Source organism: Sprattus sprattus (genome assembly GCF_963457725.1).
Source record: "Sprattus sprattus genome assembly, chromosome: 12".
NCBI lineage: Eukaryota > Metazoa > Chordata > Actinopteri > Clupeiformes > Clupeidae > Sprattus > Sprattus sprattus.
The window spans coordinates 21,068,827-21,088,428 of NC_137910.1; the positions used below are offsets into that span (position 1 = coordinate 21,068,827).

Sequence of the window (19,602 nt, forward strand, 5' to 3'; positions counted from 1 at the left end):
AGGGCCTTATACATGTGCCACTGAGATCAGATCAGTTTATCGTATCGTATTCGCGTGTAGGTGTGAAGATTTTCAAGGGAAACGGCTCTTGTCGTTACCTGTATACATGTGCAAAATGTAAAGCGGTTACATTGCCTCGGGCATGCGCAAAGACCACGGAGATGTGCTCCCACCTGGTTTGTTTACCTAAACATCAACGTGGATCCGCATCGGGCACAGGCAGTGTAGTGGCTTAAAGTTCCCTTCTTTCTATCAGCATATAGTGCTTAATATTTTCTTTGAATAACCACTCTCGGATGGAAAGAAAACGAGTCTACGCGTGGATGTGTTTCAACAACGGTAGAAAACTGTGTTTGCTCCGTCTTTTACTGGACTCATAATTATATGACAGTGGTATTAGTTACAGTTGAGACACCCGAAATAACTTGCATGCGCAGCAATCCTGAGACGTGATTTTTAGTTTGCACATGAATACTAACGTCTTCTTTGATCCCAGGAAATTTGAGCACATAACCCATCTCCCTTACGGAGATATTGGCGAAAGTTAACCTACTTCATTGCAAACGTCTAGTTTTTCAAACGTGTCTAGTTTTTGTGCAGTAGTGAATAGAGTCTCAGTCTACTACACCATACATAGCATATCATGTTTGTAGAAAATGATTAAGGTGCAACAAATGCCAATAAGCATATTTCAATTAAATGATTCACATTGCAAGCAAAATGGTGCGGCTGGAGCACAGGGAGGGACAACGGTGACGCAGTTTGGATGTAGCGACAAACATTTATGTGCTGTAACAAACAGTGTTAACCAGTATGTGAGTAACGTGGCTTTTATTAAAACATAGCGTGTGTAATGTGTAGCTATTTCATTCCGTTTATTAACCTTTCCGGCTGTCTGTATTACTAGCCAGCAGCAGACGTAACGGAAAGGGAGCATTTTACTCCCCGGCAATCTCTCTACAAACTTCCATACAGACGCGGGATCAGCAGAGGAAAATCTACTTTCCTTTTGGGAGAAACCAGGCCAGTCGTTCCCACGACTACAGCACCTTGCAAAACGAATTATATGCGTTCCAGCAACAGGTGCTGCGAGTGAGCGCTCCTTCACGCCCGACTCACATTGTTGCGTTGATGCAACGGACGGTGGAGGAGGAGTTTGGCGCATGGGGTTCTGTTGATAACGGAGACGTTATAGTGAGATTGACAGGTCAACAAACCAATCACGTCATTAGTAAGCTTTTACCCTGTGAGTAGTAGCATGCTAACCCTAACCCATCATTAGACAGTGTGCTCAGACACCTCGCAAATCCTATGATACGTATTTCTCAGTTAAAATAAAGGGGTTTTTACATTGTACAGTGTCTATTTCTCGGTAACTTTTTAAAAATCTAACCAAAAAAAAGTCAAACAACCAACTTGAAGGTACAAATACGACCATCTACGGAGTTTGGCAGCCATGTTTTTTTTTTTGAGTTTGCCGCTCTGTAGACGTGAGCATATACGGGATATGATTGGCTAGTGCCTGTGCTGTCAGTTATGCATGAACGGCAATATGATTGGCTGACGCATGCATTGTCTGTCGAAAAGTTGAACCTTCTTCAACTCTTGTCGCGAGCAAAGCATGAAACGCAACGCACGCGAACCAAACGGAGCCACAATTCAGTTCGGCAAAGGATGACGTCACCCCATGCAAAGTGAATGGGGATGCGTTAACCCTGACGCATCAACGGCTTCCAACGCAACAATGTGAGTCGGGCGTCAGTGCAGCAGGGCGCGTTATAGAAGCCAGGCGAGAGCGCCTGAATCCTGACACTGTAGATGCTATTTTATTCCTGCATAGTGCTAAGACAAATTCTAAATAGAACGAAGGTTAGGCATATCAGCAGAGGTATATTTTGGTTACATTAGGATGGCTACGTTTATAGCTTGCGTTTTGGGCGCACCACAATGCCAAGAAGTTTGTCGCGACTGTAATGGCATATTTCATTGTGGGGGTGATTGATAGTTTAAGGCTTACGAGACACGGTGTTTTCTGATGTTTTACTGAGTCCTCTCTGTCTCTATCACACACACACACACACACACACTAACGGAAGCAAAAAAGGTTTAAATTAAGTGACATCCCTCAAATGTCGCGTCTCCCGCAAACCTGCAAGCTATGAGTCAGCTGTCAGTATTGGAAGAAGCCTTAACGTCGAAGATGAAACTTCTTTTGTTTCGTTAGGCTATTAGTTATATTTTAAAACAGCCAGTCATTGTAGCCTACCACTCATGGAATAAGGAATTTCAAAGAGATGATGAAGTGAACTTTCTAGCCTCCTGTCACCGTCTCCCCCCAGTCACGCACGGCCTCCCCCATGACACATCGGCCTGATTTGACACGCCCTTTTGTAAGACGAATTAACGTGGTAAACCACCTCTCTCGAAAGGCTCAGACGATCGGCGGAAAAACTAACGGTTTACATCTAGACCCCTTATACATGAGGCAATTGTAACACGCTCGCGAGTTTCTATCGTGGTAGGCGCAATGTAACCGCTTTACATTGACGCATGTATAAGGGGCTTAAGAGTTCCCTTCATCCTCCTTCTCTTTCTCTCTCTCTCTCTCTCTCTTTCTCTTCCTCACATTTGCACTCTCTTCCTTTCTCTCCTTCCTTCACTCTCTCTCTCTCCTTCTGTCTCTCTCACTCATCTTCTCCCCCCCAACCCTCTCTCTGTCTTTTCCCTTCCTCATAATGAAGTCTGTGTGTGCTTGGGGAATAGATCAGGTCTTGTCTGAAGCAGTTCTCTCTCTTTGGGGTTAATATGTCACTCAGGAGAGACACTGAGGCCACACTGTTGATGGCCCAGCACCCTGAGAACACCACAGCGCTCTGTCTCCACACGCAGGGCAGGGCAGCCCAAACCACCACACACAGCTCACAGTTCATATGGCGTTTGTAGGTCTGTAGACGTGGGTGTGGGTGTATTTGTGTGTCTGTGTCTGTGTGTGTCTGTGTGTGTCTGTGTGTGTCTGTGTGTGTGTGTACTTCTGTGCCTGTGTGTGCCTGTGTGTGTGCGTGCGTGTGTGCGCCTGTGCGTGCGTGCGTGCGTGCGTGTGTGTGTGTGTGTGTACTTCTGTGCCTGTGTTCGCCTGTGTGTGTCTGTGCGTGCGTGCGTGTGGACTCGCGATCAAAGCTCTGATGGCAATCGTGACTCTGCCTTTGACTTGCTCTCTCCTCTAGTTGACTAAGCCCTCCCCTCTCTTTCAACCAGGTTATGCAACTCCCTTCAGTTCATCAATAGCCTGCTCTTTGCGTCTTCCCATTAACACTGAAAAAGCCCAGAGGACTTGCTTTTCACACAGCCCTTCCCCCACACCCAACCGGCTACATGGTGCTCCATCTTTAGCCTGTATTTTTGCGCATATGTACTGTATCATTATGTACTTTAATTTCCTTGCTCATGTCATCTGTATCTTTTACCATCCTTTTAGAGTAGTAGTAGCCTTTGTAGTAGCTAAGCTATATTTGGAATTTGGGTTGGCTGAGAGGAAGGATGTTGATTGGAGAGAAAAAGAGGATGTTTACGACGGCTGTAATTTGCAGGTCTGTCCCGTCCCTCGTTAGGGAGACGTGTTTATTTAGCCACTCTCTCCGTTACCAATGCGGCTGCGTTTTTTGCGCTTGCATGCGACATGAGAGCGACGGGCCCCAGAGGACTCTGTGAATGTGGGTTGCAGCGAAAGAGAAACCGTGAGCGAGTATTGTGGGATTGCTCTGTGGCGGCGAGGGGGTGGAATAAACCCACGTTATTTAAAATCCGGCAGATTAGAAGGACGGCTGTGACTCATGGTGCAGGCAATACTTTCGAGTACAAGCCCGGGGGGCCCCCTCCTTTCTTCCATGTTTCCTTATTTAAACCTGAAGGAAATTGGGTAATTAGGGAGAAGATTTGTCTACCCCCATGCCTTTTCATTCTGTCCTAATTCTCATTGTCCCAGTTTTGGCCGTCAGTTTAGCACATCAAGTTTGGAGAGGGAAAAAGAAGGGGTGGAAGAAAGAGCAGGAATAATGTCGGGACCGGCTGGCGGGCCATGGCTCGCACAGAAAAGGAAACGAGCTGAGGGAGGATGAGGAAAGTGCGGCGAGGTTTCCCCTGATTGATTGTGTTGGGCAAAGCTGGAGCTCAGGCTTGTAAACATGGAGGATGGGGAGGAATTGTGTTTTTTAAGGGGAGAAAAAAAAACACGGGAGGAGATGGTCTTTCCAGACAACGTCAAATAAGCTTGTGAAGGGGCCAGGCATGGTGGGATGAAGGGCTCCTGTCCTGTGCAAACTAATCGTTAGGGAATAAGTATAGTAAGTGACTGACTGACAGGTGGGAGCCACTGCGGGGTGCTGACTTCACCTGTATGCAGATGTATCACTGCTGGCTCTTGGCTGAAGGGGTGCAGGGAGACAGTCAGGAGATTGTTTGTGTGGCTGCATTAGGACCTGCACGCTTGTCCTGAGCAGTCGGATTTAGGACTTTATGTTCTTTTGTCGGATTCTTATTTTACCCGTCTTTTGTACTTTCGCTACCTCAACTTGGGCTGGTCAAGCACAGTCTCTAGGAGACGCCTCCTGTCCGGTGTTCTTACAGGCTGGTAAGTTAAGTCAGTGACCTTTGATGGCCTTCACCATAGTCACCTCTACACACACCTGGGGTCAACAACAGGTAAGCACTGTTGCCAGTCCGGAGGGTTTCTAGGTCGTGTAGCAGCGGACTAGCAGCTAAGTAAATTAGTTATTCCCCTAGGCATTTAGAGCGGTTGTGTAAGTACCTAGTTTGGGTTTTCCACTTTACACTAACGTAAGAGATATGTTCACCTACTGTGAAAATGTTCAAATTGACTCTGTGAAGTGACCATTATGTATTGATACGCAGTCTAGTCTGTTGAAGTCAAATGGCAGCCTTTATTTTTACTAAAAGACTGAGCGCACATAGGCTCTCAGGACAACTTAACCAAAACAATTGAGCTGTTTGAATCTGAGAAAGGCAGTATATTTGACTGACCTAATCGTCATTTCAGTCTGTCTTTGGATTTGGACACTGAAGGTTTTCGTCTTTGGGGTGTTTGCCGTTTTGTCTGGCAAGCCCTGCTGCAGTGTTTGAGTTTCGTTTTGGAGCTGTCAACAGACTGTTTTGGGTTTAGTTTTCAAGATCCCCATCTCTGTGTTTGGGTTTAGGTTGGCCAGCGCCCTCTGTTTTGTAGCCCTGAGTGACAATGAAATTGATTTATTTGAACTCTGGATTGCTTGTTTTTTTTCTTTACCGTAGACACAGGTGTGTGTTTACGCCCAAGTTCCCAGGTTGTGTGTGTGTGTGTGTGTGTGTGTGTGTGTGATGTAATGCAAGCTCAGGCAAAGTTTGCTTACACTAGGCTGACTATGTCATTGTGATGTCATTCCTTCATTGCTCCTGGCCTGCTTAATTAAACTCCAATACCTTTTTGCCGCTTTCTGTGTTTCATTTCATCACTTTCCTTCCCACTCCCGGAGTCTGTGTGGTAGGGATACTCTTGTACTTGGTTTTCACTGGGTGGAAAAACTCAATGTTGGACTGGCCAAAGCCTTGAGTTTTCACCCAGTTGCCATCATATTACAGCTCACATACTTCAATACCACAGTGAAGAAGAGGTCCAGGGTATCATTTTGACCTGCTAAGTAGTTTGCCAAGTCATGTTAATTATGTTTACTGGCTACGAAGTCTTCCAAACCTGGGCTGTAGCTGATTTTTGTATCCTTTCAGGTCCATTTGCAAGTTCATAATGCATATGAAGTGCTTCAGGAGAACATGATGCATAACATAATACTTGTGATGAATTATTTTCTTTACTTGTTTTTATGTTGCCTCTACAAGGCATTTGTCAGGGGGTGAACTCTTTTTGTCTTAATGAGCTTGTGTGTGAGTGTGTGATACCCAAGCATCGTTTTTCGTTCCAGTGGGAATAACTTTGTCCTGGCAATCTCACATAAAGCATTCCCACTGTCAACAGCAAGAGTCTCACTCCAAGACATTCCAGTGAATTAAGTTATTTATCCAACTCGCTGTCTAAACATCCTGAAGGTTTTTTTTTTTGTAAAGAGCCATATGTGGATAATGTAAGAGATGAACTGCCTGTCGTTTCTATCGTGCATGCAATATCTAACATTCCTTTCTCTTTTTTTCCCCTCTTCTATTTCTTTTTTCTTTCCTTTGCTCTTTTCCTTTCTCCCTCTCTCTCTCTCTATCTCTCTCTCTCTCTCTATCTCTCTCTCTCTCTCACTCTCTCTCACTCTCTCTCTCTCTCCCAGGCTCAGATAGCCTTCCTGCAGGGTGAGCGGAAGGGCCAGGAGAACCTGAAGAAGGACCTGGTGCGGCGGATCAAGATGCTGGAGTACGCGCTGAAGCAGGAGAGGTCAGTCAAACCCCAGTCTCCTCTCCCTGCTCATCCCTCTAACAGCCTTCAGCCCCACAGGAAGAGGCTGACAGTGATACAGCGAGACCATGAAATGTTAATGAAATTCAGCGACTTGCAATCTTTTCAGATGAAAGGACTGTTAGCCACGCAAAGTGGGAGGGTTCCGAGTTAAGCTAATCTAAAATTTGAAGCGATGCTATTTGGGCAATTACCAGTGGGATAGAATGGTACCGTTGACAGAAAGACAAAGTTTCCCCGCAAGGAAACAACATCCACGATCATATTATACCTTTAACCTATATCAAAAAGAAAATAAATGAAGGTGAAATTAACTGTCGACCTATTTGAGTACAGACTAGTGATATGTTTATTATCTTGTATAGGCTCATAGCGAGGTAGCTAGCAAGCCAGCCTACTGCTTGTTGCCTTTGGAAATAACTGGAAACAAACAGGGTGGACATCTTGGCAACCAGAGCTTGGGATGCCCACCAGCGACCAGCAGTCAGGTGCAAAGCGATTGGCGACATGCAAATCGCTTTATATGTGTTTGCAGTTTTATGTGCTCTCACATGATGCCTCTGGAAACAGAAGTCCACTCACCGAGAGAGATGAGACGAGACTTAATAAGGCCGCGGTGGAAGTCTTTTCTGAGCGCACTTAAAGAACCATGTAACTCGATTTGATCTCTCCTCACCATTTCCCCATCACTCAAGCTTTTTTATTTTGTATTCTCCTGAGCCGTCATGACTGCACACGCAGAGTCCACCACCCATCTCTCTCTCTCTCTCGTTCTCTCTCTCCCCCTCTCTCTGTCGTTCTCTCTCTCGCTGTCTGTGTGTCTGTCTGTGTGAATGAGCCCTGTTGTCTCTGTAGGAGACTGCAAGTGTGTCAAGGTCACCGCTGTTCTGTTTCCGGGAAAGAAAAAAAAAGGGCTACACAGACTTTCAGACCGCCTCTCCTCAACCATGCTGCCACGCCAACGACTCCCTGCACGGCCATTGCCATGACGACGGATGTGACATGTGTTGCCTATCCTCCCCAGAGACATACAGGCCTGGGAAGAGAAGGAAGCGGATGATGTCATCATTTTTTTTTCTCCGTGCCCCTTTTTTCTGCTTCTCTATCTGTCTTTCTCTCTGGAGTGATGAATTCAATGCTGGCTTCAGGGTTAAATTTAGTGAGTCATTCAAGGTAATCCCAGGCTCAATGATGTAACTGACGTCAGCATGGTCAAAGGAGATGATTAAATGGATTCTAATTTGTATTAGCTGCAATTCTGGGTTGCCCTTAAGCGACATCCAACCCCAAGAAGTCTGCGTTAAAATGAAATGTATTTTGCCATTGCAACTACACTATAGGGTATTATTAGACTTTCACCTAACTACAACAACAATGTCAGTCTGCATACCGGTAATTTACTCCCCTGCAATCTCATTCGTGTGCAGGCCCATGATCATGTAGAAATACCACAGAACAAGATTCAAAGTTATTTGAAAGGTATTAGTTTTCCACTTACAATTGTGTTTTGATAATTGAACCCTCACATCATCCACTAGCACACATCTTTGTTAGTCGTGAATGCTCAGCTCTTGCTATATGGCCCTGCCTGAGATAAGCTTTACAACTTCCTCTTCCTTGGGCCGTGACTCACCCTCATGTTGACCCAGACATCTGACCGTTCCAGCGTAAGGCTCCTGCCTCGCCCACTCAGTCGCTGGGAACATCAAGGAGTGGCTGAGTGATGTTTGTTATTCCTCAGAGCAGTTGTTTCTTTCTCTTAGACAGACACATTTCTTATTCCGGTTTCTGTAGATGTGCAACCCACTTTCAGTATTCTTCTCTTATGCCAGCGACGTCAGGATGGAAACCCTGAGGCATAAAACTTTGGAAGCTTGAAATAGGACAGTTCAGTGAACCTCCTGAAAATACTGTGTTCAAAGAGCACTATCCCCTCCTTGGTATGTAGTATTGGGTAACTAAACAGCAGGAACATACTGTTCAGAATTCATCAGCAGTCAGGCTGTCAGCTTGTGTTTCTGTGGCTCTTGTGTAGAATGATCTGAATGTAACCTGAAGGGGCTAGCGCTGACCGAATTTACATTCAGTGTAGCTCAAGATGGGTTGAAAATGAGCTTTGAAAGCTTTAATGAGGAATTACTCTAACGGGTGTCTATAAGACACTCTTCAGTGCCTATGTAGTTAAAACAAGACAGTAGATCTGGGTTAAATATCTGAAGTGCACATCCATAAGCATTGAGTAATGCTTCAGGTCTCTGCACTGGATTTGCATTGCCTTATCCATTCCCTTTATATTCCTTAGCCTGTTCAAATTGCTCTGAAATGCTCTCCCTTAACACACCCAAAGTTGCATTATGGGAAGAGCCGCTATGCTAGTTATCAGTGAGTTATGGGGGTTGAATTAGTCCTTTAAGTTTGTGTCTATATGTGTGTTTCCTGGCTGCTAGGAGGGCTCCTACGCATCCACAATGGTTAACCTATAAGGTGACGCCGCCTCTACTGATGTCAGGTTGCCTGGCAACATGTCCCCTTTTCACAGAAGCCTTGAAAGGAATTTTGGGTCATGGCGTGGAATGCAGGATGCTCCCAAATTAGAATGGGAATTTAATTGTGAATGTGTCCATAGATAGCCGCTGCCTTCCCATTTGTGTGCGGTGGCCACAGAACAGTGGCCAGTGTCAGAAGTATGTGGAATGAAATGTGGCCTCCCTTTCTGAGTGTAAAATGCCCCTGCCTCTCATTTTAGCAGCGTGAGCCCCCACATGTCATTATTCCCATGGACGTGTGAAATTTCTCATCTCAATCGAGACAATTTTTATTTACGTTTTTACATGAAGCATTTATGTGAATGTTATGCTTATTGCACAGATAACATGCTAACATGGTCTTACTTCCCGTCATATGTGCTCTTTTCTCTGTTTCATCCCAGGGCGAAGTACCATAAGCACAAGTATGGGACTGAACTGAACCAGGGCGACATGAAGCCTCCCAGCTACGACTCCGGTAAGGCGGCATTGTGTCTAAAGGCTCTGTCACTGTGTCACGTGGCTATTGGGTAGTTTGTATGTATGCATGTATGTATGTATGTATGTATGTATGTATGTATGTATGTATGTATGTAGTGTGTGTAAGAACACATTTCACTTTTCTGTGATGATGTATGCCCACAGGGACCTTACGACACAATTAAGTCATTTTCAGTAAACATGAAACTCCTCGTGGAATTGGTTACTAATGGCAATCTGAAGTATGGTGATAAATATTGTAGGCAATCTGTGTGTGTGTTTTTGTTTGTTTGTTTGTTGTGCTACTGTGGTTTTTTTGTAGTTTTTTTGTTTCTTTCTCACTGAATGAAGTTTAAAAAAAGAATACACGATTCGAGATTTTGGTGTTTCATTGCAATTGCATTTCAAACAGAACTTTGACACCCTCGTCTACACCCAATAATTTAACTCGTCCTCAGAAAAATGAAAAGCCTCTGTAGTGTTCGTCGTTAGGGACGTTCCCCTTATTACATTCCCTCATCAGTATTCATAAAGGCTGGTTGGACTCCAGTAGTCTGCTCCCTTGAAGTGCTGATGAGGGAGATGGGTTAGGTGTTGGAGGAGAGTGTGTGTGTGTGTGTGTGTGTGTGTGTGTCTGTCTGTCTGTCTGTCTGTCTGTCTGTCTGTCTGTCTGTCTGTCTGTCTGTCTGTCTGTCTGTCTGTCTGTCTGTCTGTCTGTCTGTCTGTCTGTCTGTCTGTCTGTCTGTGGGTGGGTGGAGGTGACTACTGGTGTTACAGACGAGGGGGGGGTCACACCTGCCACCCTCCCCCTCCCCACACACACACACACACACACACACACACACACACACACACACACACACACACACACACACATTACCACCACCTTCAGAGAGTGCGCATGACCTAGTTTGGGCACAGAAGGGGCAAGCCGAGCCACCCAGCATTGCCAACGCAACCCAGGCGCTCAGTCCAGACACCTCATTTAAATGTCATTAGCGTGGTGTCTGTGTTCTCGCTGAATGCGATGCCCAGCACAGCCCGTCTGTGAAGGTGCCGGGCTCAGTCAGGACCAGCTGAGGTGTCGGTAGCAGGTGAGGGCGTTGGGTGAATGATGTGGAGTTCAGGTCTGAGGCGCTAAGAGCTTCTACTGCGTGTGCAGACACCAGCAGCCATTTTGGGGCCCCTGTCAAGATTTTGGGTGAATAATTCAATCCCTGAATAATTTATATGCCAGAATCGCCGGGTTGGGGAATTCAGAGTGGTTTGACTCTCACTTGCATTGTCCTAAATGATGGTTTCTTACATGAAGATTTATGTAAATAGAGCAAATCTTTAATGCTGTCATTAATACTTCTAACAATAAATGTCTGTAGTGACTGTGTGATGGTATTGCTACGACTGCTTGATAACGTGTGACATCACACAGTTATGGCATATCAAATTCATGACAATAACCAATAATGGCATTGGACATCAGCTGTCATGATGTGTGTGATATCTGCTATGACATGTTCATGACATGGTTGTCAGTTCCAAAGCAGAGTTTAATAAAAGTGTTACCCCTAGACCCATCTAACGCCACACTGCCCCCTGACCCCTCTCTCCTGCAGATGAGTGCAATGAAAATGAGGCTCCGAACTCCCTCAACAACCAGCTGTCCTGGAAGCAGGGCCGACAGCTCCTCAGGCAGTGAGTATTCCCCTTCCTCCTGGTTCCCTCTCTTGGGCTCACACACACACACACACACACACACACACACACACACACACACACACTCTGCTTCGCTCCCTTCAGACTCTTCAGATGGGGCACTGGCCTATTTTGGTTAGTGGGGCTCTCCTAGAACTCAAAATACTCTACTTGTTTTTTCTTTGTTTTTGTTAAATTTTAGTTTTTAATGGTGAAACATTTGCCGTCAGACCAATTGCCTGGTCTGGACATTTTGCTTGTGACTTTAAAAAATGTTGTTGAAGTAGGACGTGCCTCTGAACCATCACCCTCCACTTCACTCCACCTCCATCTCGGGATGAAGCAGCTGAGGAGTCTCTATAGTCTCCTCGTCTCGCTCTCTCTCTCTCTCTCTCTCTCTCTCTCTCTCTCTCTCTCTCTCTCTCTCTCTCTCTCTGACTCTCCCCCTCTCCCTCAGCACATTGCCCAAGCAGTGCATGCGCTGGTCAGCTGGTGAGCACCACTGTGCCAAGTTTCTGTGCGATGCTGTCGCTGGAAGGTTGAGGAATTGCACATGTATCACATCACAGGCACATACATGTGCTGACACACACACCAACAGAGTTCTCTGTGAAAGCCTGCTAGTCATTCTTCAACCTCACATGCCTCGAAGTCTAGTTGTTAATGAGATTTAATCTTAAAAGTTTATTTCTTTCTTTCTCTCTCTCTCTCTCGCTCTCTCTCTCTCTCTCTCAGTCTCTTTCTTTCTCTCTGTGTGCACACGCACATTCACACGCACATTCGTTCTCTCTCTTTCGCTGACACTTACACTTTCTCATTCTGTGGAATTTGTACTTTTCCACCCCCTCCGTCCTCTTTCACTCACTCACACTCACTCACCCCCATTAGCACTCTTACATTCTGTATAACTCTTCCTCTCCCTCTCTCTTTCTTTCTCTCTTTCTCTCCCTCTCTCTCTCTCTCTCTCTCTCTGATGCCCCATCTGTGTCCCCCCCCCCCCTCCTCTCCGCACCACTTTATTCATGAGCATGTGTCAAGTGACAGATCGATGGGCTGTGTGCCCCTCATCCCCCCTCCAGCCAATGGGAGTTTCCGCTGTGGAGGGCTGCTCCGGAGCCGGAGGCCTGCAGCCCGGTCACATCACATCGCACAGAGCCGCCATTGATCCACACACGCACACACAGGACACAGCTGCACTTGAACACACACACACACACACACACACGTCAGTCTCACACTCATTCAATCAGTTTCTCTTATTCTCTCCCTGTGTCTTTCACACACACTCACTCACAGATGCCTGCACACTCAAACAAATCTTCCTTCCATGACATTTGTATATTGTCATGTGGACTTGCAGGCCATCCTTAAAATGATGTTGGTTTACAGTAACCCGACTGACATTTCTCACGTTGTATGATCTGTCGCCTCGCTGACTATAACTTTCTGTTGTGACCGACCAGGGCATGAACTTCACCGATGATATGACAACCATGTCTTAGTATGAGCGACAAGGACCTTAAGGAAGACTTTAAGAAGAACGTAGTCTTTTAATAGGTCCTCTTTGCTACATTTCTTTTTTGGTGAAATAAAACTATTGGCCTACCTACCCACCCAATTTTTTTTTTTATCTTGTTAATATGACAAACCAACATATTTTTAAGGATGGCCTCATGCATGGACTTTAACATTCACTCGTGCATACACTAAAACACACATTTACTCACACACTCACACACACATGCTCCCTGCCACTTCAGTACTGTATATACACTTTGTACATATGAGCTGCGCCCTGGAGTCAGATGTCACTGTGGCCTGTGTCTGCTTGACCGTTCAATATGGGGGACAGGGTCAGCATCTCGCTGGTGATGTGTCAGCTCTGGGAAACTCAGTTTTCACAGGCTTTGTGATACAGCAGCGCTTTTTCATCAGCCCTGTGTCATTGGACCACATTGAAAATCTGCTCCTTGAGTATTGAATTGCAGTAATGGTCACGAACATGCATCAGCATAGATACATACACACACACACACACACACACTCTTATCATTTTTACACACCAAAATGCATTTGTTTTTAGTATAATTTGAGTACTCTAAACGTGTTTAAGCTGGAGGATTGCGCCATAGCAATAAAATTCCATTCCCCAACCTCAAAACAAGCACCCAACAAAAAGCTGCATGCATTAAATTCCTGTCTGTATTACTTGAAAAAAACACAAAGCTGGTCTTGACTCGCAGCGGAAGAATTTGTTCCATGGCTTGCGACACCAATCATAACAGCTCCACCACCGCAGATCACAGGAACAGGAGTCTGTTGGTCTCACTCCTTATGCCTTTTTAAATTATATATTTCCCGAATGACTCTCCTGAAATGCACGGCTCTTCGCAGCTCACAGCTCCCCCTGTCTGCCACTGCAGGTACTTGCAGGAGGTGGGCTACACGGACACCATCCTGGACGTGAAGTCCCAGCGGGTGCGTGCTCTGCTGGGCCTGGCAGGGGACGGCAGCACCGGTGGCGGAGGAGGAGGTGGAGGAGAGCCAGGCGGTGAGCGATCGGCACAGGAGCCCCTGGTCAACGGCACGGACATCAAACCCAAGGGAGCCAGCACTGGAGGGTAAGTCACCTATTCCATTCCATCTCGGCAGTCCCATTGCAAATAAAACACACACACAAGCACTTCATGTCCAAGCTCACTTGAAAAGGTTAATTCACGGCATGGCCTTTGGAATGACCTAGAACATCATCTGTTCTGATAAGGGTCTATATAGAATAAATGTCTTAAGTGTCTTAAGGAGACCATCATTTCTTTAGTTCCTGTAGTTCCTGTATCATTCAGCATTCCCTCAGTGAGATGTATCCGTTATGTTAGAATGCTCCTTGTTGACACATGTGTATGCAAAGCAATGCGGTGGATCAGCAGACTCACTTACAGTGCTAAGCCTGACTGGAGTCCGACGGTTGAGTCAGCGGCTCGATGTTTCGGAAGCGAGGATGCAGCAACTTTGGAAACGTGATTTAGGGATGGTCGCTCTGCAGTAGCCAAGAGGCCATCAGGGCTGTTTATACACAGCTGATGTAGCCCACTAAGCGCAGTGGAATCCAAAGTGACTTGAACTCACCCAGACACTGACGACTCTAGTTGCGTTGTTTTGTTTATGGTCGAGAGGGCAGAAGTGGTCTGTTGAGGATGCTTCATAGGGTAAGGTTGTGAGGAACCTTGTTTGCCATGCAGGCTGTTGGGCATCGTGCCATCTCGGGATTCTTTATTTAAAGCACAGCCATGGTGTCACGTGTGTTGTGCGACCGCCTCGCATTGCTTCACTTGTTTCTGCTGAGGGCCAGTAGTTTATGAGGACAAAGGGAAGGTTCCTGTGTTGCACGAGGTCACCGAATGATGTTTGAGTGAGTGACTGCCCACTGATCCGGACTTACTACAGATCAGGGAGAGTGTCTGAGTCAGACACGGACTCATCCTGGCCTCTGCTTATTTTGTGCCAAACATAATAATGACTACACAAACACGAAGTTCTTTGCCGTTTCCCTTTGGGAATCAATAAGGTACTCTATCTGTCATAGCCTTACATGTTGTGAGGTGTTGCCCATCTGTGTCCGGTCGCTTTGAAGATGCTTTTTTTTGTAATTTACTACTTTGAATTAGAGTGACTTTATACTAAGTAGAGATGTCTTTGGGGAATTAAATGTCAGGCCTTATTGTCATGGTTTGCCGCCTGAGGCCCTGGAGACTTGGTAGGAAGTGTGCTTTAATGCTTCAGAAATCCTCTTTCATTTGCACCTCGGCCTGGCTGAGCCATCACTGTAGACTGGACAGTGTAGACGGAAAACGTGATCAAAGAACATCTTGACCACATTTGCGGTCATGTTTCCACTGGACTTGACCTAGTCTAACAAGCCTGCTTGAAAAGGCATGGAAAAGGCTGTTGTTTAATTTTCATTCAATAATTAGGGCCAACCTTTTGGAGTAAAGTATCCAATTTTGTGTACTTGTAGGTTGTGTAGGGTCATGGAGATGTCATTAAGGCTCCTTGAAAAGTTAAGGTTTTGAAATGTTGTCAATGAAGATGGGTGAGAAGTCTGTGCTCTGTCTGACCCACAGGAAAGCCCAGCAGTCAGACTCTAATGCTGTGCTGGAGGCCTTCAAGTTCATCGAGAGCGCCGCTGCCGAATTGAGCGATGAGGACGAAGATGAGGACAGCGATGGGAAGGACAGGACCATCATGGACTCGGGCACGGTTAGTGGTGGCACTTCCAGAAGCTTCCTGAAGATCTGTGTATTATGTTCTGTCTTGTGGTTTCTCTCTCGGTCACATGCATTCTGTCTCTCTCTCTCGCTCTCTGTCTCACACGCATTCGGTCTCTCTGTCTGTCTGTCTCTGTCTCTCAATCTCTCTCTCTGCCTCTGCTCCCCCCCTTCCCCCTTTGTCCCGAGACTGACTCCTCTCCCCTTCCCCCTGCAGATTGTGAGGAAGAAGCCCTCCTCTTCCTCCTCACCGTCCATGTCCCCCTCCAAAGACGCCAGCGAAGAAATGGACACCGAGGAGGCCCTGAAGGGTTTTGACTTTCTGTGCAGCCCAGACGAGATGGACACATCGCCCGACCTCAGGAGCTCGGGCGACGGCACAGACTGGGGTGAGACGGAGGGGTCACAGAAGAGATGGGGTGGGTGGGGGATCTGTGTCACTGTTCCCCTGCCAGAGATATTGCTTTCAGGCTTCAGAAAGTGGGAGTCGGGGAACATTGAGTCACCCATGATGAAAGAGCTGCCTTGTGTTGGCTCAAGATCACAAATTCATACAAAGGGGCTGAAAAAGTGGAGAGTCATTTGCATGTCAAGAGAACAGACTGTTAGGATATTGCCTTTGCCTGATATGCCATTGGGTAAGATAGCCCTTTGACAAGAAGAGAGATTCAATTGCACCACCCAAACGCATAGTATTTATAGCTGTCATAAGACAATGCTTTTAGTCAGTCGGACCATGTGGGATTGTCTCTGTACCAGATTTTAATGGTCTTGGTAGAATGAATATAACTAATGTTTTCCTTTTTGCTTTAGTGACAGGTGATGGCTCATTATTCATGAAAAGCCCATCTGTGGTGACAGCCACCCTCCATGACCCCATGCTGTCTTGTTGTGTGGAGTTTTCATTTGGTGTATTGCTCTGTGTGCCCTTGTCCAAGTCCTCCGTGTTAAAACCTGTGATTCCACTCACTGTCATTCCTCTGTGTGTGTGTGAGTGTGTGTGTCCTTGATCCCGCCTGCCAGCCTCCAGTGAGTCAGCATCACAAAGCTCGCAGCCCTGTAGATGGAAGCCCTGAAGCAGAATCTTGTAACTCGAGCACTACGTTTTAAAGAGAGCAGTGTTAAACATTTGCGATACATTGTGAGCCCTGAAGCAGAATCTTGTAACTCGAGCACTACGTTTTAAAGAGATCAGAGTTAAACATTTGCGATACATTGTGAGAGCATTCAAGCTGTAATGGCATTATTATGATGTGGTACAGTGACAGCGGACAGAAATAGACCCTATGCCGTAACACAGAGTCCAGCAAGAGCCCAGATGTAAATGAAAGAACAGTTGTGTCGAGAAAAAAATTACTAAAAGAGAAAAACAACAAAACTAGATGCTGGCTCATCATGCCAGGGGTCATAAGTGGGAGGAAGATGCTTCTCAGATTCCAGATTGTTCTGTAAAACAGAAATGCACAGATGAGGTATATTGCATCCTGAATGGCCCCTCTCTCTTTCTTTCTTTCTCTTTCTGTCTCTCTCTATATCTCTCTTTCTTTCTCTCTCTTTCTCTCTGGGCTCGCTGTCTCCCCCTTGTGTAGAGAAAGAGGATCACCCTATGGGGGAGGCCTGGGACGTGGACCAGGGCACGATAACCAAACTCAAGGAGCAGTACAGAAAAGAGCGCAAGGGCAAAAAGGGGGGCAAGAGTAAGTTGTGCCCTAGGGGGTGTCGGATGCGCCTCTCCTCTCTCTTATCTTTTCTCTATCTATCTCTCTATCTCTAGAGATTTATAAACAAATCCAAAGAAGCACAGTATAGCACAAGCCTTTCCTCTCTCCTTCCGTTCTCCATCTCTCTCCCACCCCCTTTATGCTGTCTGTCCCCAGAGCCGTGTGTGTGCTTAATGTGCTTGTTAGTGCGCGCCATTCGACCTTTCTGTCCTGTCTGTTTTTCCGTTCCATTAGCTGTCCTTCATGTCCCATTGTAAGACCCTTATCTGAGTGTGCGTGTGTGTGTGTGTGTGTGTGTGTGTGTGTGTGTGTGTGTGTGTGTGTGTGTGTTTTTGTGTGTGTGTGTGTGTGTGTCTCTCTGTGTGTGTCTGTCTATTTCCAGGCATCTGTTGTTCACTCCTTTCACCTAGCCTGCTTCTGACCTAGCGTGGCTATTTTCAGCTTTTTGTTACATAACTTGGCTTTTCTTTCACTTGCTTTCTCTGCATTTCTGCCAAACTCTGTCTCAACTTTGACAAACTTAAGATGCTTTCCCCCTCGTATGTCTGATGGTTCTGTATTCTCTCTCCACATGGGTGGTTCAGGGGGGTGTCTGGACCGCTCCATCCTAAGATATGGTGTCCAGTTCTGCCTCTTCTGTTTTAAAAATCAGTCACTAGTCTTTGGACGTCCTGATCCAAAAGAGAGAAAAAAATTGCATCTCTCCATCTCAGTTTTTCTTCCACTTTCCTTTCTGCAGCCCTGTGCCACTCTCCTGCTTTCCTTATCTTGGGCTTTTGATATGCAGTTGGGCTGAGTGAATGCATCTCACTGAGCACCTATTTTTCCAGCCCTCTTAACCTACTCCTATCTGTATCTCTGCCTCATTTCTCTGAAATATGTTTTTCACCTCAGATTGCCACTCAGTCATTCACATCATTCTACTCTTATTTGCACTTGTGTTCGCAGAGCTTTCTTTCTCTCTTTCTCACTCTCATCCCGTTGATTTGTCTCTGCTCTGGTTCTGCTGATGGGACCTGGCTGTGTCCTGCTCTCTGGGTAGGGCAGGTTATGTCTCTATCATGTGTGTGATGTGTGTCAGTGCTGAGTACCTGTCCTCTCGTCTCAGGGCCCAACCGCTCTAAGCTGCAGGACATGCTGGCCAACCTACGGGACTCAGAGGACACGTCCCCCCTTCAGCCCCCTGTCACCCCGCCCTCCAGGCCCAGCGTGCCACGGCTCAACGAACACGACAACAGCCGCCCGGACGAAGGTAACGTCCAGCCTAAACTCCCAGAGCACCACCCCCCCACCCCACCCCAATACTGAGACACCCCACGGTTAGGTAGCTTTGCCAAGGGCAAGTAAGTCTGTAGGCTCTCATTTGAACCAAAAAGGATGATTCATTGAGGGGAAACGGGTGTCTAGTTCCAGACAGATGAGTACCTCACTGCCCACATTAGGACAACCTAGATTTGTATGTGTTTTTGTGTACATTTTGAGGTGATCAGCTTTGCACCATATCCACTGAGGCTTTACGCTGATGTTCCCTGTGAACCAGTGAAGTGTCCCTAACTCCTTTTCTCCTATTGAAATGCTGTTATCTGAAGCCCAATTATTTGGTCCTTGTACACATACAGAAACACATGTGCGCACGCACGCGCACACGCACATGCACACACACACAGTTCAGTCTATTCTGTCTCTTTTGAACCCTTTCTCCTGGCTCTGTTCCCACAGTGGAGTCTCTGACCTTCCCCCCCACCTCAGGGAAGTCCTTCATCATGGGGGCGGAGGAGACCATGGAGAGTGAGATGGGCTTAGGGGAGCTGGCTGGACTCACCGTGGCCAACGAGGCTGACAACCTCACCTACGACGTGAGTACACACCTGCACTCAGGGTGGCCAGAAGTCTGAGAGGAGGAGAACAGCAGACTGGACTCTACACTGACCCTCGGACCGGTCTCAGAGGAGGTTGCTGATGTTAACCATAGTGGCTACAGTATAGATTTGTAGTATTTATTTATTTTATTTCAATACAGGTTCCTGTGTGTGTGTGTGTGTGTGTGTGTGTGTGTGTGTGTGTGTGTGTGTGTGTGTGTGTGTGTGTGTGTGTGTGTGTGTGTGTGTGTGTGTGTGTGTGTGTGTGTGTGTGTGAAAAAAGATTTGTTGACTAAATTATGGACTTTGATCATTTATTGTGTTAATATTACATTTATTCTTAGAAACTGTTCAATTATATATATTTTTCCAGAAGAGGAACTCTGGCGAAAGGCTGATTTTTCATTTCTTATCTACTGCTAATTAAAGGAAATGGCTCTTCAATTAAATCCAAATGAAGTGCAGAGATTTAAGCCTTCAACGAGGCTAGCTGCTCTCAGCCCTCAGGTGCTTCCAGTGCACTGGATTAGACATTGAACATGATGACGGCAATACTTTTTAATTCTATAACTTCTAATTGTAATCTTGTGCTTACTCCGCTTACTCCGCAATCAGCAC

General features: G+C 46.3%; 1 protein-coding gene across 3 annotated transcripts in view; it reads left to right on the forward strand.

The window, feature by feature from the left end:
• The window catches only part of LOC308373752 (striatin-like), a 38,001-nt gene that overhangs the window by 12,516 nt on the left and 5,883 nt on the right, over positions 1-19,602 (forward strand). For 2 of the 3 annotated variants that reach the window (XM_080849383.1, XM_080849384.1), the window contains exons 2-10: positions 6,318-6,421; positions 9,372-9,445; positions 11,061-11,139; positions 13,563-13,760; positions 15,261-15,396; positions 15,622-15,793; positions 16,994-17,101; positions 18,234-18,377; positions 18,845-18,981. In XM_080849383.1, coding sequence (XP_080705509.1) covers positions 6,318-6,421; positions 9,372-9,445; positions 11,061-11,139; positions 13,563-13,760; positions 15,261-15,396; positions 15,622-15,793; positions 16,994-17,101; positions 18,234-18,377; positions 18,845-18,981 — 1,152 coding nt within the window. The remainder of the gene's footprint in view (positions 1-6,317; positions 6,422-9,371; positions 9,446-11,060; positions 11,140-13,562; positions 13,761-15,260; positions 15,397-15,621; positions 15,794-16,993; positions 17,102-18,233; positions 18,378-18,844; positions 18,982-19,602) is intronic. The other variant, XM_080849385.1, reaches the window with a different exon arrangement.